Genomic DNA, 22,152 nt, shown 5'->3' on the forward strand with positions numbered 1-22,152 from the left:
GTTACTCCTCTTTTCTCCATTTCCCTTTGGTCGAATGTCTGGTGGTTGTGGGAAGGGGAGTGATACTTAACAGATTCACTATGGTGCTCTTTGCCTCCTCCTGCTGGCCAGGAGTGATATTCCCAACAGTAAATGATGCAGCTGTGGACTCACCATATCCAGAAAGAAATACATTTATCAGCCTTCCAAGAAGAGATATGAGTGAGACAGTATGTGATATGATTTAAATGGGAAGCGATAGGGTTAGAGAAGTTAAGTACATTTGAGTGTTGTCAGCATAGTGATTGTATTGGAACTCAAATAAGCTTAAGAGTTTCAGATGAATCAGGACTGAACCATTGGGCACTGCAACAATAAGTGGGACAGGTAATTAAGTTTTACTGGAGAAGCAGACACTTAGGTGAAGTATCATGCAAACCAAGGGAGTGGAGAGCGTTTAGTAGGATTGGTTAGTTGACAGTATCAAAAGCAGCAGAAAGATCAAGCAAAGGTAGTAGAAAAAAAAACGCTATTCTCTATTTCTGTTTGCAACTTTACTGACTCATCTAACTTCCTCTATGTGGCAGTCAAATGCTCTCATAACAACCCACCCAACAGTAAAGACAAAAATGATATGCAAAATCACCTCTCCAGATGTGCAGTAAAACTGGTGCTAAAACAATGATATCCTTTACAAGAAGCATTTTGCTAATACAAGGGTACTGCAATAATGCTTCTACGCAGAAATGAAATATATTCACGTGCATGTAAATGTTGATATTTTTTTGGTAGTTATGAGAAAAATAGATAAAACAGTGTTTCTTTCATACAGGTGGTGAGAGTCTATGATCCATTACTCCTGGGAATTACTCTTCCCTACCTCTAGGAAGAAGCAAAGATTCCCAACCCCCAAGATCTCTGTAACCCCCCCTCCACACCTCACAGGTACCTCAGTCTCGTCTTTGCCTCCACTGCAAGAATGTGAAAAATGAAGATGTGCATATGTTTCTTCAGTGAGAGAGGCTTTCAGTCTATGTTGAGGCCTGTTCCCCTCAGAGTACAGTGTTTGTAAGAGGTATGTATATGGGGTATGGTTAATGGCTCTCTCTTTACCTTATGGGAAATTTTGTCACTAAACTTCCATAGTAGTCACAAGGTCTTGTTTTTTTGCCTCCTCTTATGGATTTTGCTCATGGTGTAAAAAATAACTCATCAAATCTACCATTTCTGAAATGTTGGCAGCTCCACCCGCCTACAAGTTAGCATAAAAGGTAAGCCTTTTAACCATTTTGATTCAGTCCTTAAGACAGTTGGTAAAACCCCTGAAGTTTTTCCTATTCTATGATGTTTCTGAAATAGTTTATTGGGAATGGTCTAATCCAGGTAATTCTATTTAATCCTTCTGCAAAGTTTTAGAAGTTATATCCCTTACCTGCCTCTAATATTGTACTGGGTCTCACAATAACACATGAGACCTCTTCAGCTTTCTATGCTTCAACAATGATGCAGGCATCATACTCAGCTGTTTTAAAGATTTTTCTGGATCAAAGTACAAATCAGTCTCTGACTTGGTGGCTGGATCATCAGTTCATTTTACAAGGGGCTTCTTTTGCCCTTCCTACCTGGACTGTGATCACTACAGATGCAAACCTATCAAGTTGGGGAGCTGTTTGGCAGTCTCTGAGAGCACAAGTGTTTGCCAATAAATGTTCTCGAACTCTGTACTATTTGTAGGGCTCTTCAGATTTAGCCTCTATTGAAAAGACTCATCTCTACTTTCAATCAGACACTGTCATAGCAGTGGCTTATATCAATCATCAGAGGGGAACCCACAGTTCCCTAGCCATGAGGGAAGTGTCTCAATTTATCTCATGGCAGAAGTCTATTCCTGTCTAGTCTCTGCAGTCCATATTCCAGAAGTGAACAACTGGGAAGCAGATTTTCTCAGTTGTCATCTCCACATTCAGGGAAACGGTCTCTTCACCAGGATGGGTTCAATCAGATTGTAGATATTTGGGGTCTCCCAGGGATAGCTCTGATGGCTTTTCCTTTAAAGAACAAACTTCCCAGGTAATTTAAGAGGTCCAGGGAGCCTCAGGCGGAGCTCAAATCTCTAAACTTAGTTCTTAAGCATAGATTTTTTTCAGATTCTGTGACTGAAACTTTGATCTAGGCTTGTAAGCCTGTGACTAGGAAGATTATCCATTGGGCCTGGAGGGCTTTTATCTCTTGATGTATAGATGATTACTTTTCATGACATTCTTTTAGAATTCCTAGAATAGTGCAGTTCTTACAGGATGGTTTATATAAAGGTCTCTCTGGCAGTTCTCTGAAAGGGCATATATCTGCTCTTTCAGTTTTGTTTCATAGGAAGATTGCTAATCTTCATGACATCCATGGTTTTGTTTAGGCTTTGGCAGGAATTAAGCCTGTGATAAACTCAATTTCTCCTCCCTGGAGTCTTGATTTTTCAAAACTTGTAATAGCTGCACAACTACCACATTGCGCGCGGAAAACTCACACGAGACTTGTAATCTTGCCCTTAGTATTTTCAGTACTTAGCAACCCTTTTCTTTATTTTGCGCGCCCCTTGATATATCTTTATATCTCTCTTCTTTTACTAAATGCTACCATTTTGAGTTTTCTTCTTCTGAGGCAGCCTTTGGAAGGAAAGTCCTTCAGGCAGTTGTCTCAGCATGATTTATTCTTTGCCTTATTATTAAAGTGCATTCAAAAATGCTTTTTTTTTTATTCTAGTGGAGTTTTGGATTTACTTTTTTAGTGAATGTTTAATAAATCCTACCCTTTGTGTCTCATTACTCATGGACTCCACAACTTGGGTGTTATTTCCCAGGAGTAATGAAAGAAACATAATTTATGCTTACTGGATAACTTCATTTCTTTCATGGTTGTTGTTGATTTTTTGGTGTTGTTTTTTTCTTACACACATCTTTTTTTCCCTGCTCCTTTTATTTTTGCTGTTATTTCTTTTCCTATCTCATTTTGCTTTGCTATACATTAGACTGAGGTACATGTGAGGGGAGAGGGCTTTTATAGAGCTCTTGGGGTTTGGGAGTTTTTGCCTCCTCCTAGTGGTAGGGAAGAGTAATTCCCATGAGTAATCCATAGTGGGCTCTCACCACCATGAAAGTAATTCATTTATCAGCCAGGTAAGGATAAATTATGATTTCTTCTGATTTGAATACATTGGTCTTTTTTAATTATAATTAACTTTCAAAATAGAAACATTTTCATCATGGTTTCCTAGACTAATGTTCACCCTTACCTCCTACCTGTGTGTATGTTTGTATTTCTGAACTGATGTCGGATTAAACATCCTATTTTTATTTTGCAATACACGTTGTGCTGCCTTTTTGTTCAGAACTATTTTTCCTGTTTGATATTTACGAGTGTACTCACATACTAGAGATAGTGTGTTGTTGGGATTTTAGCGCTGGTGACACCTCTTTCCTGAGATTAACACGTAGATGTATTTTAAAAGGTTTGATTAGCTGTTTAAATATTGGCAAAATATGTGTAAAGTTTTAGTGTCTATAAAACAATGGGAGCTGCCATGTTGTATCTTCCATTTCTTTTCTTTCTTTCTTTTTTTTTTTTTTTTTTTTTAGAAACGATTCATTTTTATAACAACCTTAAAAAAAAGAAGAAAAAAAAAACAAGGCAAAACTGATCTGTAGTTAAAGGGGCATAATACTCATATGCTAAATCACTTGAAACTGATGCAGTATAACTGTAAAAAGCTGACAGGAAAATATCACCTGAGCATCTCTATGTAAAAAAGGAAGATTTCTCTTGTTAAGTGTGTTCAGTCCACGGGTCATCCATTACTTATGGGATATATTCTCCTTCCCAACAGGAAGTTGCAAGAGGATCACCCAAGCAGAGCTGCTATATAGCTCCTCCCCTCACATGTCATACCCAGTCATTCTCTTGCAACCCTCAACTAAGAAGGAGGTCGCGAGAGGAGTTGGAGTTTTTACTTAATTATTCTTCAATCAAAAGTTTGTTATTTTAAATGGCACCGGAGTGTGCTGTTTTTTCTATCTCAGGCAGTATTTGGAAGAAGAATCTGCCTGCGTTCTCTATGATCTTAGCAGACGTAACTAAGATCCACTGGCTGTTCTCGACATTCTGAGGAGTGGGGTAACTTCAGAAAATGGGAATAGCATGCGGGGTCCCCCGCAAATGAGGTATGTGCAGTAAAATATTTTCTGGGAATGGAATTGACTAAGAAAACACTGCTCTTACCCATATGATGTAAGTACAGCCTTAAATGCAGTAGTAGCGGCTGGTATCAGGCTGATAAATGTATGCGCAGTTGAGTTAATTTCTAGGGACTAGAATTTGACTGAGAAAATACTGTTAATACTGAAATAATGCTTAAGCCTTATCTGCAGTAGAAGCGACTGGTAGCAGGCTTAGTGATAGCTTTGCTGACATTGAAAAAGTTGGTTTTTTAAAACGTTTACTGGCATGTAATTCGTTTTGTGAGGTACTTTGGTGATAAATCCTTTTTGGGCATGATTTTTTTCCACATGGCTAACGTATTTTTCTGCATAGAAACCGTTATATCAGGTCTCCCACTGTTGTAATATGAGTGGGAGGGGCCTTTTTTTAGCGCCTTGTTGCCCAGTTAAAATTCTAGCACAGTCTTCCTGCTTCTTCCTCCTTGATCCAGGACGTCTCTAGAGAGCTCAGGGGTCTTCAAAATTCGTTTTTGAGGGAGGTAATCAGTCACAGCAGACCTGTGACAGTGTGTTTGACTGTGATAAAAGCGTTAAATCTTAATTTGATATCCGTTTTTGGGTATTGAGGGGTTAATCATCCTTTTGCTAATGGGTGCATTCCTCTGCTAATTAATACATTTACTGTAAGAATTGTTGACTATAACTGAATTAGTTCTTTGTTAATTCAACTGTGTTTTTTAAAAGCGCTGCAGCGTTTTTTATATTGCTTGTAAACTTATTGAAAGTAATTTCCAAGCTTGCTAGCTTCATTTCTAGTCTGTTTAAACATGTCTGATACAGAGGAATCTGCTTGTTCATTATGTTCAAAAGCCGATGTGAAGCCCAATAGAAATATGTGTACCAATTGTATTGATATTACTTTGAATAAAAGTCAATCTGTACCGATAAAGAAATTATCACCAGACAACGAGGGGGAAGTTATGCCGTCTAACTCTCCTCACGTGTCAGTACCTTCGTCTCCCGCTCGGGAGGTGCGTGAGATTGAGGCGCCAAGTACATCAAGGCACTTACAAATCACTTTACATGATATGGCTAATGTTATGAAAGAAGTATTATACAATATGCCCGAGTTAAGAGACAAGCGCGATAGCTCTGGGTTAAGGACAGAGCGCGCCGATGACACGAGAGCCATGTCTGATACTGCGTCACAATTTGCAGAACATGAGGACGGAGAGCTTCATTCTGTGGGTGACGGTTCTGATTCGGGGAGACCGGATTCAGAAATTTCAAATTTTAAATTTAAGCTTGAGAACCTCTGCGTGTTGCTAGGGGAGGTGTTAGCGGTTCTGAATGATTGTGACATGGTGGCAATCCCAGAGAAAATATGTAGGCTGGATAAATACTATGCGGTACCGGTGTGTACTGACGTTTTTCCTATACCAAAAAGGCTTAAAGAGATTATTAGCAAGGAGTGGGATAGACCTGGTGTGCCCTTCTCCCCTCCTCCGATATTTAGAAAAATGTTCCCTATAAACGCCGCCACACGAGACTTATGGCAGACGGTCCCTAAGGTGGAGGGAGCAGTTTCTACTTTAGCCAAGCGTACCACTATCCCGGTGGAGGATAGTTGTGCTTTCTCAGATCCAATGGATAAAAAATTAGAGGGTTACCTTAAGAAAATGTTTGTTCAACAAGGTTTTATATTACAGCCTCTTGCATGCATTGCGCCTGTCACGGCTGCAGCGGCATTCTGGTTTGAGTCTCTGGAAGAGGCGATTCGCACAGCACCATTGGATGAGACTTTGAGCAAGCTTAGAACGCTTAAGCTAGCTAATGCGTTTGTTTCGGATGCCGTAGTACATTTAACCAAACTTACGGCTAAGAATTCCGGATTCGCCATACAGGCGCGCAGAGCGCTATGGCTTAAATCCTGGTCAGCAGATGTAACTTCTAAATCTAAACTACTGAATATTCCTTTCAAAGGGCAGACCTTATTCGGGCCCGGCTTGAAGGAAATTATTGCTGACATTACTGGAGGTAAGGGCCACACCCTTCCTCAGGACAGGGCCAAATCAAAGGCCAAACAGTCTAATTTTCGTGCCTTTCGTAATTTCAAGGCAGGAGCAGCATCAACTTCCTCCGCTCCAAAACAGGAAGGAACTGCTGCTCGTTACAGACAGGGTTGGAAAGGCAACCAGTCCTGGAACAAGGGCAAGCAGGCCAGAAAGCCTACTTCCGCCCCTAAGACAGCATGAAGACAGGGCCCCCTATCCGGAAACGGATCTAGTGGGGGGCAGACTTTCTCTCTTCGCCCAGGCTTGGGCAAGAGATGTCCAGGATCCCTGGGCGTTGGAGATCATATCTCAGGGATATCGCCTGGACTTCAAAGCTTCTCCTCCACAAGGGAGATTTCATCTTTCAAGGTTATCAGCAAACCAAGTAAAGAAAGAGGCGTTTCTACGCTGTGTACAAGACCTCTTACTAATGGGGGTGATCCACCCAGTTCTGCGGACGGAACAAGGGCAAGGATTTTACTCAAATCTGTTTATGGTTCCCAAGAAAGAGGGAACCTTCAGACCAATCTTGGAACTAAAAATCTTAAACAAATTCCTAAGAGTTCCATCATTCAAAATGGAAACTATTCAAACCATCCTACCCATGATCCAAGAGGGTCAGTATATGACCACAGTGGACTTAAAGGATGCCTACATTCACATACCGATTCACAAAGATCATTATCGGTACCTAAGATTTGCATTTCTGGACAGGCATTACCAGTTTGTAGCTCTTCCCTTCGGGTTAGCTACGGCCCCGAGAATTTTTACAAAGGTTCTGGGCTCACTTCTGGCGGTACTAAGACCGCGAGGCATAGCGGTGGCTCCGTACCTAGACGACATTCTGATACAAGCGTCAAGTTTTCAAACTGCCAAGTCTCATACAGAGATAGTTCTGGCATTTCTGAGGTTGCATGGGTGGAAGGTGAACGTGGAAAAGAGTTCTCTATTACCACTCACAAGGGTTCCCTTCCTAGGGACTCTTATAGATTCTGTAGAGATGAAAATTTACCTGACGGAGGCCAGGTTATCAAAACTTCTAAATGCTTGCCGTGCCCTTCATTCCATTCCACAACCGTCAGTAGCTCAGTGCATGGAAGTAATCGGCTTAATGGTAGCGGCAATGGACATAGTTAAGATTCCTAGGATATTGTCTTTTCTACAAGAGGGTTTAGAAAAGGGTTTATCCGCTAGTTCGATAAAGGGACAGATTTCTGCTCTGTCTATTCTTTTACACAAGCGTCTGGCAGTGAATCCAGACGTCCAGGCTTTTTGTCAGGCTTTGGCCAGGATTAAGCCTGTGTTTAAGACTGTTGCTCCTCCGTGGAGCTTAAACTTGGTTCTTAAAGTTCTTCAGGGTGTTCCGTTTGAACCCCTTCATTCCATTGATATTAAGCTTTTATCTTGGAAAGTTCTGTTTTTGATGGCTATTTCCTCGGCTCAAAGAGTCTCTGAGTTATCTGCCTTACATTGTGATTCTCCTTATCTGATCTTTCATTCAGACAAGGTAGTCCTGCGTACTAAACCTGGGTTTTTACCTAAGGTTGTTTCTAACAGGAATATCAATCAAGAGATTGTGGTTCCATCATTATGTCCTAATCCTTCTTCAAGGAAGGAACGTCTTTTGCATAATCAAGACGTGGTCCGTGCCCGGAAGTTCTACTTACAGGCAACTAAAGATTTTCGGCAAACTTCTTCTCTGTTTGTCGTTTACTCTGGACAGAGGAGAGGTCAAAGGGCTTCGGCGACCTCTCTCTCTTTTTGGCTTCGTAGCATAATACGTTTAGCCTATGAGACTGCTGGACAGCAGCCTCCTGAAAGAATTACAGCTCATTCCACTAGAGCTGTAGCTTCCACCTGGGCCTTTAAGAATGAGGCCTCTGTTGAACAGATTTGCAAGGCTGCAACTTGGTCTTCACTTCACACTTTTTCAAAATTTTACAAATTTGACACTTTTGCTTCTTTGGAGGCTGTTTTTGGGAGAAAGGTTCTACAGGCATTGTTTCCTTCTGTTTAATGTTCCTGCCTTGTCCCTCCCATCATCCGTGTACTTTAGCTTTGGTATTGGTATCCCATAAGTAATGGATGACCCGTGGACTGAACACACTTAACAAGAGAAAACATAATTTATGCTTACCTGATAAATTTATTTCTCTTGAAGTGTGTTCAGTCCACGGCCCGCCCTGTCTTTTTGAGGCAGGTTCTAAATTTTAAAATTCCAGTCACCACTGCACCCTATAGTTTCTCCTTTCTCGTCTTGTTTCGGTCGAATGACTGGATATGACATGTGAGGGGAGGAGCTATATAGCAGCTCTGCTTGGGTGATCCTCTTGCAACTTCCTGTTGGGAAGGAGAATATATCCCATAAGTAATGGATGACCCGTGGACTGAACACACTACAAGAGAAATACATTTATCAGGTAAGCATAAATTATGTTATTTTACCTCACAATCTCCTCAGCTCAGCAGAGTAAGTTCTGTGTAAAAAGTTATACTCAGCTGCTCCCAGCTGCAGGTAAAAAAAATGAAGAAATGAACAGCAGCCAATCAGCATCAGCAGTGCTGAGGTCATGAACTCTTACTGTGATCTCATGAGATTTGACTTAACTCTCATGAGATTTCATAGTAAGCTTCCTTTACCTGATTGGTGAAATAATATGAGAGTTCACGAAGCTCATCCCTTCAGTTGTCCCGGGACAGACATACTGATATGCTGCTTAGAAATCCTTTACAATGGGAGGTGGCTACTGAGAAACTTTTGAGGTAAAATATCTTTCTTTTTTACATAGAGATGTTCAGGTGATATTTTCTAGTCAGCTTTTTACAGCTATGCTGCATCACTTTCAAGTGTTTAAACATTTGGGTATTATGGCCCTTTAAACTATCAGCTAGACATTCATGGGTTTCTATGCTACAAGCTATACAATTAGATACAGAGTGCAAATTTATAAAGCATAGTGAGTTAAGAAATCAAATAAACCTATTGGTGCATTTAATAATAAAATCAGCCTCAGTGAATAGGTAAGTGCCCTTCAACAAGCAGCTACTTTCTAAACAAGATTAAACTAAATTTGTGATTAACAGATAAACATCAATGAAATGCAAAACACTTAATCAGTGATTAACAATTTTTAGAAAAGACGCACGTGTGTTTTATATTGAGCAGGGGGTGCAGAGGTCGCAATTTTTTAAAAAAAAAAAATTTAAGAAAAAAGTTGACCTGCCACTGCCATCACTGATATCATGTGAGTATGACATGATGCTTCACTAGTGTCTCTGACTACAGGGATTAGTATTTATGTTTTACCCATTGGTGTTTATGTGTGTGTGTGTATGTATGTGACTGTGTGTATTTATGCATGTATGTGTGTATGTTTGTGGAACCAGCAAATTACAGACCTTGTTACTACAGCATGGGGGGCGGGGGGTAAACAGTGTCACTATACAGTACCTTTATATACAGTACGGGGGGCTGGACTATGTCACAGACTACTGTGGTCACTTTATAAAGTACTGGGGCGGATAGGGTCAGGCCAGCCATCTCGCCGGCAGATTACAGACTGTGTCACTGACTCACTATATACAGTACTGGTGGGTTAAACGGTGTCGCTATATACAGTAATAGGGGATCAGACCATCTCACAGACTGTGGGCACAGGATACCTCCTTTTGCAGACATGTAATCTGATTCACATTTTTTCTGTGTTAAAGGGATAGTCTAGGCCAAAATAAACTTTCATGATTCAGATAGAGCATACAATTTTAAACAATTTTCCAATTTAATTTTATCACCAATTTTGCTTTGTTCTCTTGGTATTCTTAGTTGAAAGCTTAACCTAGGAGGTTCATATGCTAATTTCTTAGACCTTGAAGCCCAGAGGGTGTTAGTTCACGTATTTCATATAGATAACACTGTGCTCGTGCACAAGAAGTTATCTGGGAGCAGGCACTAATTGGCTAGACTGCAAGTCTGTCAAAAGAACTGAAAAAAGGGTCAGTTTGCAGAGGCTTAGATACAAGTTAATCACAGAGGTTAAAAGTATATTATTATAACTGTGTAGGTTATGCAAAACTGGGAAATGGGTAATAAAGGGATTATCTATCTTTTAAAACAATAAAAATTCTGGTGTAGACTGTCCCTTTAAATGTTAAAAAAAAGATAGGTATCAAATTCATTTTTTTCTTGGGGGGGGTCCTTCTTAGATTCTTGCACCTGGGCCCTGTGGTTTCTAGTTACGCCTCTGATATTGGGTGATTGCAGTTCTTAGTGGATATTTAACACCTTCAGATTACCCTATAGATCAGGGTATTGGAAATCCCCCCCAAAAAATAATGTGCATTGTCCCTTAAATTCAATTTTCATTTGATACATTGTGTAAAAAGCATAAATTTGAAAACAAACAGTGGAGCAGTGGAAAAGTGTAATTAAAAAAAAAGTGCAGTGATTACATTGTAGCAACCTGATCCTGATCAGTGGATTATAGGTGGATAAATGATGCAGTTTCAAAAACTGATCCAAAGTTTCATTAAAATGTCTCATGTGCCAGAGGAACCGCAGGTTTCTCAGCCTGGCTGTTACTAACTCGTTAGCTCTGCAGACAAATGAGGATGATGAATCCGCTGAGTTTAGCCGTGACATGTACCAGCATGGAATAGGGCAGTCTGTGTATTGGCCATAAGCCTCCGTTGGGGGCAGTATCCCACTGTATGAGCGTGATCACCACTGGCTTCGCACTGAGGACAGGTGTATCCTCGCAGCGCCGGACACTGGACTTGGCCATCCGGTCCTTTCAGGTGATGTGTGCTGTAGAATGTGGCAGATTTGCGGTTATTTTTGCAGAATGCACAGCCCTGCTTCCCCTGGCTCACCGCAGGCTGCTCGGGCTCCGAGGGGGCGGTGAGAGAAACAGCTCCATGTAGGAGATACTGGCAGCATCTTTTTATCCTCCCGGGACACCTTCAAGCCTCTGAAAATGAGAGCGGAGAGTCCCAAATAATCATTCCAGGCGCTAATGGCTTTCCCCCCGCCTGTGTGGTTCCGCTATACGTCTGTAGCACCATCTTAGCTCGCTCTGCACTTCCATTTCTAACAGGAACTGAAAAGCTCACAATTTCATAATAGAATTACAGGAAAAGGGGACAAAATAAATAATGAAAGTATACTGCAGAGATTTTTTTATACATATAATGTATAATTTTATATTAACATCTCCAAGTGTTTAATGTCCCTTTAAGTAAATTTAGCCTACTCTACCCCTATTTTTTGTTTGCTTCATATGCTTATCTGTTAATTTATTTTCCCTTTGTGATCAATATTATTTAGTTACCTAGATGTAAGCCCTAACTTTAAAGAGGAGCAGCATTCTCTAGTTTAGATGCTTTACTTAGATGTGCTGGAATTTAATTTGTAACCCTTTGCACCTTAAAAATAATCTAGTAGGAATATATATTAGGTAGGTTGGTGCTATTGTTATGTTAATTCACTACCAATATCAAGGGTATGAGATACCAGAACTCCCTTTTTTCCAAAATGTGGTCTTGTTCTAGCATTATACATTTATTCTTTAAAAAATATGTCCATTAAAATACCACATACACATACAGCTCCAGAGTGAAATACAAGTGCTTGTAAAGTGTGATTGTGTGAAAAGCCTTCTTTAAAATCTAGCATCTATATGGGCACCATTAGCGACTGGAAAGGCAGTAAATTTATTGTAAATTGAGTATTTTTGGTGGTGTTAAAAATATATGTATCCCCATCTACTATCATTCAAAACATAGTTTTATCACAAAACAAAAAAGATTTAATATGTTTTATTTATACATGAATGGATATGAAAATATATGTATATAAAGTGTATGTATGTGTGAAGGGTGAGTTATAAAAAATAACATTTTATATTTAAAAAAAAATAATTATTTTTATTCAGAGGGCTAAATGGAGATTCACCACGGGTTACAATGAAGTTGGCATTATTTTTAAACCACCACTAAAAATAATGTACAAGGTAGTGACATTTTCTAAAAGAAAATAGGAAGCTCTCCTTTCTCCATATAATACTTAAAGGGACATGCCACCCACATTTTTTTCTTTTATGATTTAGAAAGAGAATGCAATTTTAAACATCTTTCTAATTTACTTATATTATCTAATTTGTTTTATTCTCTTGATATTCTTTGATGAAAAGCATATCTAGATATGCTTACTAGCTGCTGATTGGTTGCTGCACATAGAAGCATCGTGTGATTGGCTCACCATGTGCATTGCTTTTTCTTCAACTAAGGATATTTAAAAAATGAAGCAAAATAAATAATGGAAGTGATTTGTAATGTTGTTTAAATTTCTATTCTCTATCTGAATCATGAAAGAAAGATTTTGGGTTTAGTGAACCTTTAAGTATGTTATATATATATATATATATATATATATATAACAGGCAAGAAATCCCCAAAGACGGGAAGGATTGAGACCGAAGCTGCATCCAAAGTCAGTTCAAAACCAGTTTATTGGCAGAGTGCAGGTACAAAAGGTGAAGCCAGAGCAAAAACACCTGACGCGTTTCGCGCATGCGCACATGCGCTTCATCAGAGGTGATGTGTTCAAGGTGTGAATGGGCTTATATACAGCAAAGTAGCCAATCCAGGTATCTTTAGGCAAATGGGTCAACAGTTACACCTGTGGTATATGATAGGGTCGTTTGCTGTACACAAGGCATCCACTAAATCTTTCTCTTATGAATAAACATATATGTGTAAATAATTAAATTCTAACATTTCATATTTAAAAATCTATAAATGTGTATAAACGTATATCGTGATATATTCAATAACAATTTTTTATATATATAGGCAATAGAAAAAATACAATTCATAAATGTGGCAATAACTAATAATCTTAAGGATCTAAACATAACTAAATAAGTAAATAGATGTTACTAATAAGTGAGGATGGGACACAAAGTACTAGTTATGAACCATGGAAGTGATAAAAATATAAATGAAAATATAAACTTTGTTTCCAAAATAATAAATAAAAATTAGATAGCTAATTATAGATCCAGTCTTAACCTTGTAGCTATCTCTTATAGAAAAGGAAAAGGAAATAAAAAAAAAATGTTTTGAAAACATATTCTCTAAGCAAGGAAACACAATAAATATTTTTTATATATCATGTTATAAAAAAGTATATATTTAAACAAAATAATATTATTAACCCTAAGGAATAAATAAATAAAATATGTATGTAAAGTTAATAAAAAAGAAAGAAAAGAAAAAGATCTAATTTTGAATGAGGGAATTTTACTTTTTTTCAAATACATTTTAATTTTTAATTTTAAATTCTTAGTTAGGACAGGCTAGGGAACTAATGAGTTATATTTGTTTATTTATTCATATTCATTAGTTAGGGAACAGTCAAAAACTAGTTTTTATAGTAGCTCACTTCTTTAGCCCACTTTTTTTTGGACAAATCAATAAAGGGATTATGTAAGGATATATTTATTTATTTATTTATTTATATATAGTTTTGAAGAAGAAAAATTATAATTGTGTTAAGTTATGTGATGTAATAATAATTCCTTGAATAAAAAATAAAATTGCAGTTTTTAGTAAAGGCAAACATAATTACAATACAAACAAAAACAGATAAATGCACTATAAGAAAGAGCTCATGATATGACATAATAAAAAACTATTTTATATATACAGATATTTTTTTCTAAATGTATTTATATATATATGAGAGATGCCAAAATAACAAGAAAATTGCATTAAGGAATTACATTTTTTAAAAATAATAAAAAATATATAACCTTCTCTACTTTTAAATGTACAGTTGGCCAACAAAAAAAGTATTACTTAAAGGACCAGTAAACACAGTAGATTTGCATAATCAACAAATGCAAGATAACAAGACAATGCAATAGCATTTAGTCTGAACTTCCAATGAGTAGTCGATTTTTTTCTGACAATTTTAAAAGTTATGTCTATTTCCACTCCCTCTGTACCATGTGACAGCCATCAGCCAATCACAAATGCATACACGTACCATGTGACAGCCATTAGCCAAACACAATTACATTATTCTGTGAATTCTTGCACAAGCTCAGTAGGAGCTGGTGACTCAAAACGTTTAATTATAGAAAAAGACTGTGCACATTTTGTTAATGGAAGTAAATTGTAAAGTTGTTTAAAATTGTATGTTCTATCTGAATCATCATGAAAGTTTAATTTTGACTTTAGTGTCCCTTTAATGGAATACTCTTGTTATTTTGGTATCTAAATGAGTGGGCTAGCATGGCTACTCCATTCAACATATATGTATCATACTGTTTCTGTTTATCAAAAAATGATATACAATGGTTGTGCAAATTCTTTTGAAAAAGTACATTATATGTCTTTCTAATGCATATTACCTAAGGTAATAAATATATGTTTAATGATCTTCCACAATTATGCACCATACATTTTACTTCTAATTTAGAGTATGACAACTGAAAGTACAAAACAGTCCTCAGCAATTAAATCTTTGAGAAGCGAAGTCCATGAAAAGGAAGAACGAATTCAGGAACTTCAAGAAAGGTATTTGTGTGTGTCTGCTTTTTTGATGCAACACATTGATTCATTGTGTATGCTGCCATCTTGTGGCAATTGTTATTTGATTTGCAGGATTTCTTTCTTTTTTGTAGTTTTCTCTCACTGATTTTCCTGTGTTGCATATTTTTGGGGTCAGAGAGGGAGGGAGTGTGAGGTGCTAATACTTTACATTTGTTTTTCGTTTCTGTGTTTAATGTTCAGTATCGCAGAAGGATTTTCTGGTTTCACAGGGAAGCTGGGAAGTGCAGCTGAAGGTCACAAATTGTGTGAACTTATAAACGATTTGATGGAGTAACCAAAGTTAGATTGAGACCCCAGAGTGGACTTAATCATCCTTGATATAAATTCAAATCAGTGCAGAGCTAAGAGGAATCTTTCAGAAACCGTAATTCTTTGCCAGGGGCTGAGAGACGTGTCAAGGTTTAGCTGCTTAAACTGGATTAAGCACCAAAGCTTTTTTGTATAACAAGTGCAAAAGGACAGTTTTGTTTGTTTAGATTTGGATTGATTGGGGCCTTTTCAAAAGCAGAATTCAAGAACACTCTAATAGTTTACAAATTATAGCTTTCTTATAGAATTGTAGTACAAATTGCTTTCACAGCTCTCATGTAGAAAATTGGTATTGCATCATGTTTGAAGTAAATATATAATGTAATTTATACATCTGTAAATAACCACATAGCTAAGCATATCATTATGTTTAGCTTAAAACATATATCTCCCTACTTTTTAGATCTGTTTATAAATTTACTTCACTCAATGATAATAATAAATGTTAATTATAAAGCTGCACATTTGTGTTTTTGTTTCTTTTTTTAACTCAACATTTTTAGACCTTCAGTTATGTTAAATCAGTGTTTAGATCTCAAATAGCAGGCTAAACACATTTTCTTTCAGTCTGTATACTTTCCTCTAAATCCAAATGCACGTCTAAATAATAGGGTACTTTAAAATGTTCTTTATTATTATCAAGTGTATGTTCCCATCCCAAATAAAACAGCTTAATTTTTTTAAGATTATGGAAATATATCCCTGTTCCTCGATAGGGCTGTGGAAGCTTTACGTATTGAACTGTGAATATTCTGTTCCTAGCTAGGGATCACACACACACACATATACAGTATATATATATATATATATATATATATATATATATATATATATATATATGTGTGTGTGTGTATTTCACAGGGTCACAGTAAAGCAGCTGTTTCACTGTGGCACACTGAAATAATAAAGGTCTCTATTAAAGTGCTCTCTAAGCGCAGAAAACGCATCAGATGTTATGTCTATCTGGACTTGGGTATGGTCATAATAAATTCTGGACTTTTTTTTAACTGCAGTTGCTAATGGTCTCTGCATCGCTTGTTTTGTCTTTTTACGTTTAATAAAGATATTAAATGATAAGGCACTGTGTAATATTTGTAATATTTAGCCAGCTGCTTGCTAGTGCAGAATTTATTTAGGTTTATTGTATTAAGATTGTGAATTTACTATTGGTCTAGTATATAAAAAAAATGTATCAGACATTTTACTTTAATGTTTGAATCAATTATTATAAATCTGAATATTCCTTACTAGATCTATTGTATTTCTTTGAGAGCTGATTGTAAATTTTAACATACAGTACTGTGCAAAAGTTTTTTAGGCAGGTGTAAAAAAAAATGCTGTAAGGTATAAATGCTTTCAAAAATCTAACTGTTAATAGTTTATTTTTATCAATTAAAAAATGCAAAGTGAGTGAACATAAGAAAAATCTAAATCAAGTCAATATTTGATGTGACCACCATTTGCCAACAGCATCATTTTTTCTATGGATTTTGTAGGTATATAGTAAGGTGCATGATTAAAAAATTATACCAAACAGATGCTAATGATCATCAATTTAATGTTTACGTTGAAACACAATCATTAACTGAAACAGAAACAGGTGTGTAGGAGGAATGAAATTGGTCTCCTCAATGCTGAGAGCTACAGACAGTAACTATCCATCATGCAATACCATCAGGAAGGCATCTTATTGGCCCCAAATGTATTCTACAGCATGACAACAAACCCACACATACAGCCAAAGTCATTAAGAACTTCAGTGTAAAGAAGAAAAAGGAATCCTACAAGTGATGATATGGTCCCCTCAGAGCCATAATCTCAACATCATCAAGTCTGTCTTGGATTACATGAAGAGACAGAAACAACTGAGGCTGCCTAAATCCACAGAAGAACTGTGGTTAGTTCACCAAGAATTTTGGAACAACCTACCTGCCGAGTTCCTTAAAAACTGTGTGCAAATGTACCTAGAAGTGTTGATGCTGGTTTGAAAGCAAAGGGTGGTCAAATATTGATTTGATTTACATGTTTCTTCTATTCACTCACTTTGTATTTTGTAAATTGATAAAAAAAATAAACTATTGACATTTCTATTTTTTTAAACCATTCTTACTTATTTAGATAGTTTTACCCAAGACTGGGCGATAAGGGGCAAAGTAATGCAGTCCATCTGTGTTGTTGCATTGTCTGAGGCAGGACTTAGCTTTTCTAGACCGGGTTTAGATGGTTTGTTCTCAGAGAGGAAGAACAGTAGGACAGTTCCTCTGACAAAACATTTGTATATATAATTTTATAGCGAACCAAATTATTGCTTGACATTATTTAAGTCTCATACGGCTAGATTTGGAGTTTTGTCGGTAACGACCCGAAAAACTAACGCCGGCTTTTCTCCTATTAAGTGTAGTCAGTCCACGGGTCATCCATTACTTATGGGATTATATCTCCTCCCCAACAGGAAGTGCAAGAGGATCACCCAAGCAGAGCTGCTATATAGCTCCTCCCCTCTACGTCATACCCAGTCATTCTCTTGCACCTAACTAATAGATAGGACGTGTGAGAGGACTGTGGTTGTTAAACTTAGTTTTTATTTCTTCAATCAAAAGTTTGTTATTTTAAACGGCACCGGAGTGTGTTGTTTCTTCTCAGGCAGCATTAGAAGAAGAATCTACCTGAGTTTGTTCTATGATCTTAGCGGTCGTAACTACGATCCACTTGCTGTTCTCGGCCATTCTGAGGAGTGAGGTAACTTCAGAACAGGGGATAGCAGGCAGGGTTCACCTGCAAGGAGGTATGTTGCAGTATATTATTTTCTAAGGAATGGAATTGACTGAGAAAATACTGCTAATACCAATGTAATGTAAGTGCAGCCTTAAATGCAGTAGTAGCGACTGGTATCAGGCTGATATGTATGTATGTATACTCTGAGGTATTTCTGGGGAATGGAATTTCACTAAGAAAATACTGTCTATATTTAAGTAATATTTGAGCCTGCACTGCAGTGAAAGCGACTAGCAGCAGGCTTATTAATAACATTTCATAATTTCATTATTAAAACGTTTACTGGCATGTTAATCGTTTTTTCTGAGGTACTTGGTGATAAAACTTTATGGGCATGATTTTTACCACATGGCTGTCGTTTGTTTCTGAATAAAATCAGTTTACTGAGCTTCCCCACTGTTGTAATATGAGTGGGAGGGGCCTATTTTAGCGCTTTATTGCGCAGTAAAAATTTAGTCACAGTCTTCCTATTTCTTCCTCCATGATCCAGGACGTCTCTACAGAGCTCAGGGGTCTCCAAAACTAGTTTTGAGGGAGGTAATCACTCACAGCAGACCTGTGATAGTGTGTTCTGACTGTGATAAAAACGTTAATATTAAATTGTTATCTGTTTTTTGGGTATTAGGGAGTTAATCATCCATTTGCTGGTGGGTGCAATCCTTTGCTAACTTAATACATTTACTGTGAAAAATTGGTTGCTATAACTATTTTGGTTCATTGTTATTTCAACTGTGACAGTTTTTTGTGCTTCTTAAAGGCACAGTAGCGTTTTTTATATTGCTTGTAAATTTATTTAGAAAAGTATTTCCAAGCTTGCTAGTCTCATTGCTAGTTTGTTTAAACATGTCTGACACAGATGAATCTCTTTGTTCACTATGTTTAAAGGCCAATGTGGAGCCCAATAGAAATTTGTGTACTAATTGCATTGATGCTACTTTAAATAAAAGCCAATCTGTACATGTAAAGAAATTATCACCAGACAACGAGGGGGAAGTTATGCCGAATAACTCTCCTCACGTGTCAGTACCTTCGCCTCCCGCTCAGGAGGTGCGTGATATTGTGGCGCCAAGTACATCAGGGCGGCCCATACAAATCACTTTGCAAGACATGGCTAATGTTATGACTGAAGTACTATCTAAATTGCCAGAATTTAGGGGTAAACGCGATCACTCTGGGGTAAGAACAGAGTGCGCTGATAATAATAGAGCCATGTCTGATACTGCGTCACAATTTGCAGAACATGAGGACGGAGAGCTTCATTCTGTGGGTGATGGATCTGATCCAAGTAAACTGGATTCAGACATTTCAAATTTTAAATTTAAGCTTGAGAACCTCCGTGTATTACTAGGGGAGGTATTAGCGGCTCTGAATGATTGTAACACGGTTGCAATTCCAGAGAAAGTATGTAGGCTGGATAAATATTTTGCGGTACCGGCGTGTACTGACGTTTTTCCTATACCTAAAAGGCTTACATAAATTGTTAACAAGGAGTGGGATAGACCCGGTGTGCCTTTTTCACCCCCTCCTATATTTAGAAAAATGTTTCCAATAGACGCCACCACACGGGACTTATGGCAGACGGTCCCTAAGGTGGAGGGAGCAGTTTCTACTCTGGCTAAGCGCACCACTATCCCGGTGGAGGATAGCTGTGCTTTTTCAGATCCAATGGATAAAAAGTTAGAGGGTTACCTTAAGAAAATGTTTGTTCAGCAAGGTTTTATATTACAACCCCTTGCATGCATTGCGCCTGTCACGGCTGCGGCGGCATTCTGGTTTGAGTCTCTGGAAGAGACCCTCAGCACAGCTCCATTGGATGAGATTATAGACAAGCTTAAAGTCCTTAAGCTAGCTAATTCATTTATTTCTGATGCTGTAGTACACTTAACTAAACTTACGGCTAAGAACTCCGGATTCGCCATTCAAGTGCGTAGAGCGCTTTGGCTTAAATCCTGGTCAGCTGATGTGACTTCTAAATCTAAATTGCTTAACATTCCTTTCAAAGGGCAGACATTATTCGGGCCCGGTTTGAAAGAAATTATCGCTGACATTACTGGAGGTAAGGGCCATGCCCTGCCTCAAGACAGGGCCAAACCAAGGGCTAAACAGTCTAATTTTCGTGCCTTTCGTAACTTCAAGGCAGGAGCAGCATCAACTTCCTCCGCTCCAAGACAGGAAGGAACTGTTGCTCGCTTCAGACAGGGCTGGAAACCTAACCAGTCCTGGAACAAGGGCAAGCAGGCCAGAAAACCTGCTGCTGCCCCTAAGACAGCATGAAGTGAGGGCCCCCGATCCGGAAACGGATCTAGTGGGGGGCAGACTTTCTCTCTTCGCCCAGGCTTGGGCAAGAGATGTCCAGGATCCCTGGGCGTTAGAGATCATATCTCAGGGATATCTTCTGGACTTCAAAGCTTCTCCTCCAAAAGGGAGATTTCATCTTTCAAGGTTGTCAGCAAACCAGATAAAGAAAGAGGCGTTTCTACGCTGTGTACAAGACCTCTTACTAGTGGGAGTGATCCACCCAGTTCCGCGGTCGGAACACGGACAAGGGTTTTACTCAAATCTGTTTGTGGTTCCCAAAAAAGAGGGAACCTTCAGACCAATCTTGGACTTAAAGATCCTAAACAAATTCCTTAGAGTTCCATCGTTCAAAATGGAAACTATTCGGACCATCTTACCTATGATCCAAGAGGGTCAGTACATGACCACAGTGGATTTAAAGGATGCCTACCTTCACATACCGATTCACAAGGATCATTACCGGTATCTAAGGTTTGCCTTCCTAAACAGGCATTACCAGTTTGTAGCTCTTCCCTTCGGGTTAGCTACAGCTCCAAGAATCTTTACAAAGGTTCTGGGCTCTCTTCTGGCGGTACTAAGACCGCGAGAAATAGCGGTGGCTCCGTACCTAGACGACATTCTGATACAAGCGTCAAGTTTCCAAACTGCCAAGTCTCATACAGAGTTAGTTCTGGCATTTCTAAGGTCGCATGGGTGGAAGGTGAACGTAGAAAAGAGTTCTCTATTGCCACTCACAAGAGTTCCCTTCTTAGGGACTCTTATAGATTCTGTAGAAATGAAAATTTACCTGACAGAGGACAGGTTATCAAAACTTCTAAATGCTTGCCGTGTCCTTCATTCCATTCAACACCCGTCAGTGGCTCAATGCATGGAGGTAATCGGCTTAATGGTAGCGGCAATGGACATAGTACCTTTTGCACGCCTGCATCTCAGACCGCTGCAATTGTGCATGCTAAGTCAGTGGAATGGGGATTACTCAGATTTGTCCCCTATGCTAAATCTGGATCAAGAGACAAGAGATTCTCTTCGATGGTGGCTTTCTCGGCCACATCTGTCCAGGGGGATGCCCTTCCGCAGGCCAGATTGGACGATTGTAACAACAGACGCCAGCCTGCTAGGTTGGGGCGCAGTCTGGAATTCCCTGAAGGCTCAGGGATCATGGACTCAGGAGGAGAGACTCCTTCCGATAAACATTCTGGAATTAAGAGCAGTTTTCAATGCTCTTCTGGCTTGGCCTCAGTTAGCAACTCTGAGGTTCATCAGGTTTCAGTCGGACAACATCACGACTGTGGCTTACATCAACCATCAGGGAGGGACAAGGAGTTCCCTAGCGATGATGGAAGTCTCAAATATAATTCGCTGGGCAGAGTCTCACTCTTGCCACCTGTCAGCGATCCACATCCCAGGCGTGGAGAACTGGGAGGCGGATTTCCTAAGTCGCCAGACTTTTCATCCGGGGGAGTGGGAACTTCATCCGGAGGTGTTTGCCCAACTGCTTCATCATTGGGGCAAACCAGATCTGGATCTCATGGCGTCTCGCCAGAACGCCAAGCTTCCTTGTTACGGATCCAGGTCCAGGGACCCGGGAGCGGTACTGATAGATGCTCTGACAGCACCTTGGGTCTTCAACATGGCTTATGTGTTTCCACCCTTCCCGATGCTTCCTCGATTGATTGCCAGGATCAAACAGGAGAGAGCATCGATGATTCTAATAGCGCCTGCGTGGCCACGCAGGATCTGGTATGCAGATCTAGTGGACATGTTGTCCTGTCCACCATGGTCTCTGCCTCTGAGACAGGACCTTCTGATTCAGGGTCCTTTCAAACATCCAAATCTAATTTCTCTGAGGCTGACTGCATGGAGATTGAACGCTTGATTCTATCAAAGCGGGGATTCTCGGAGTCAGTGATTGA

General features: G+C 38.8%; 1 protein-coding gene across 1 annotated transcript in view; it reads left to right on the forward strand.

Annotated features, from left to right (window-relative positions):
- The window catches only part of CNTLN (centlein), a 969,919-nt gene that overhangs the window by 829,313 nt on the left and 118,454 nt on the right, over positions 1-22,152 (forward strand). Inside the window, exon 20 of the mRNA XM_053702639.1 lies at positions 14,724-14,821. Coding sequence (XP_053558614.1) covers positions 14,724-14,821 — 98 coding nt within the window. The remainder of the gene's footprint in view (positions 1-14,723; positions 14,822-22,152) is intronic.

Source organism: Bombina bombina, chromosome 2, assembly GCF_027579735.1.
Source record: "Bombina bombina isolate aBomBom1 chromosome 2, aBomBom1.pri, whole genome shotgun sequence".
Lineage (NCBI taxonomy): Eukaryota > Metazoa > Chordata > Amphibia > Anura > Bombinatoridae > Bombina > Bombina bombina.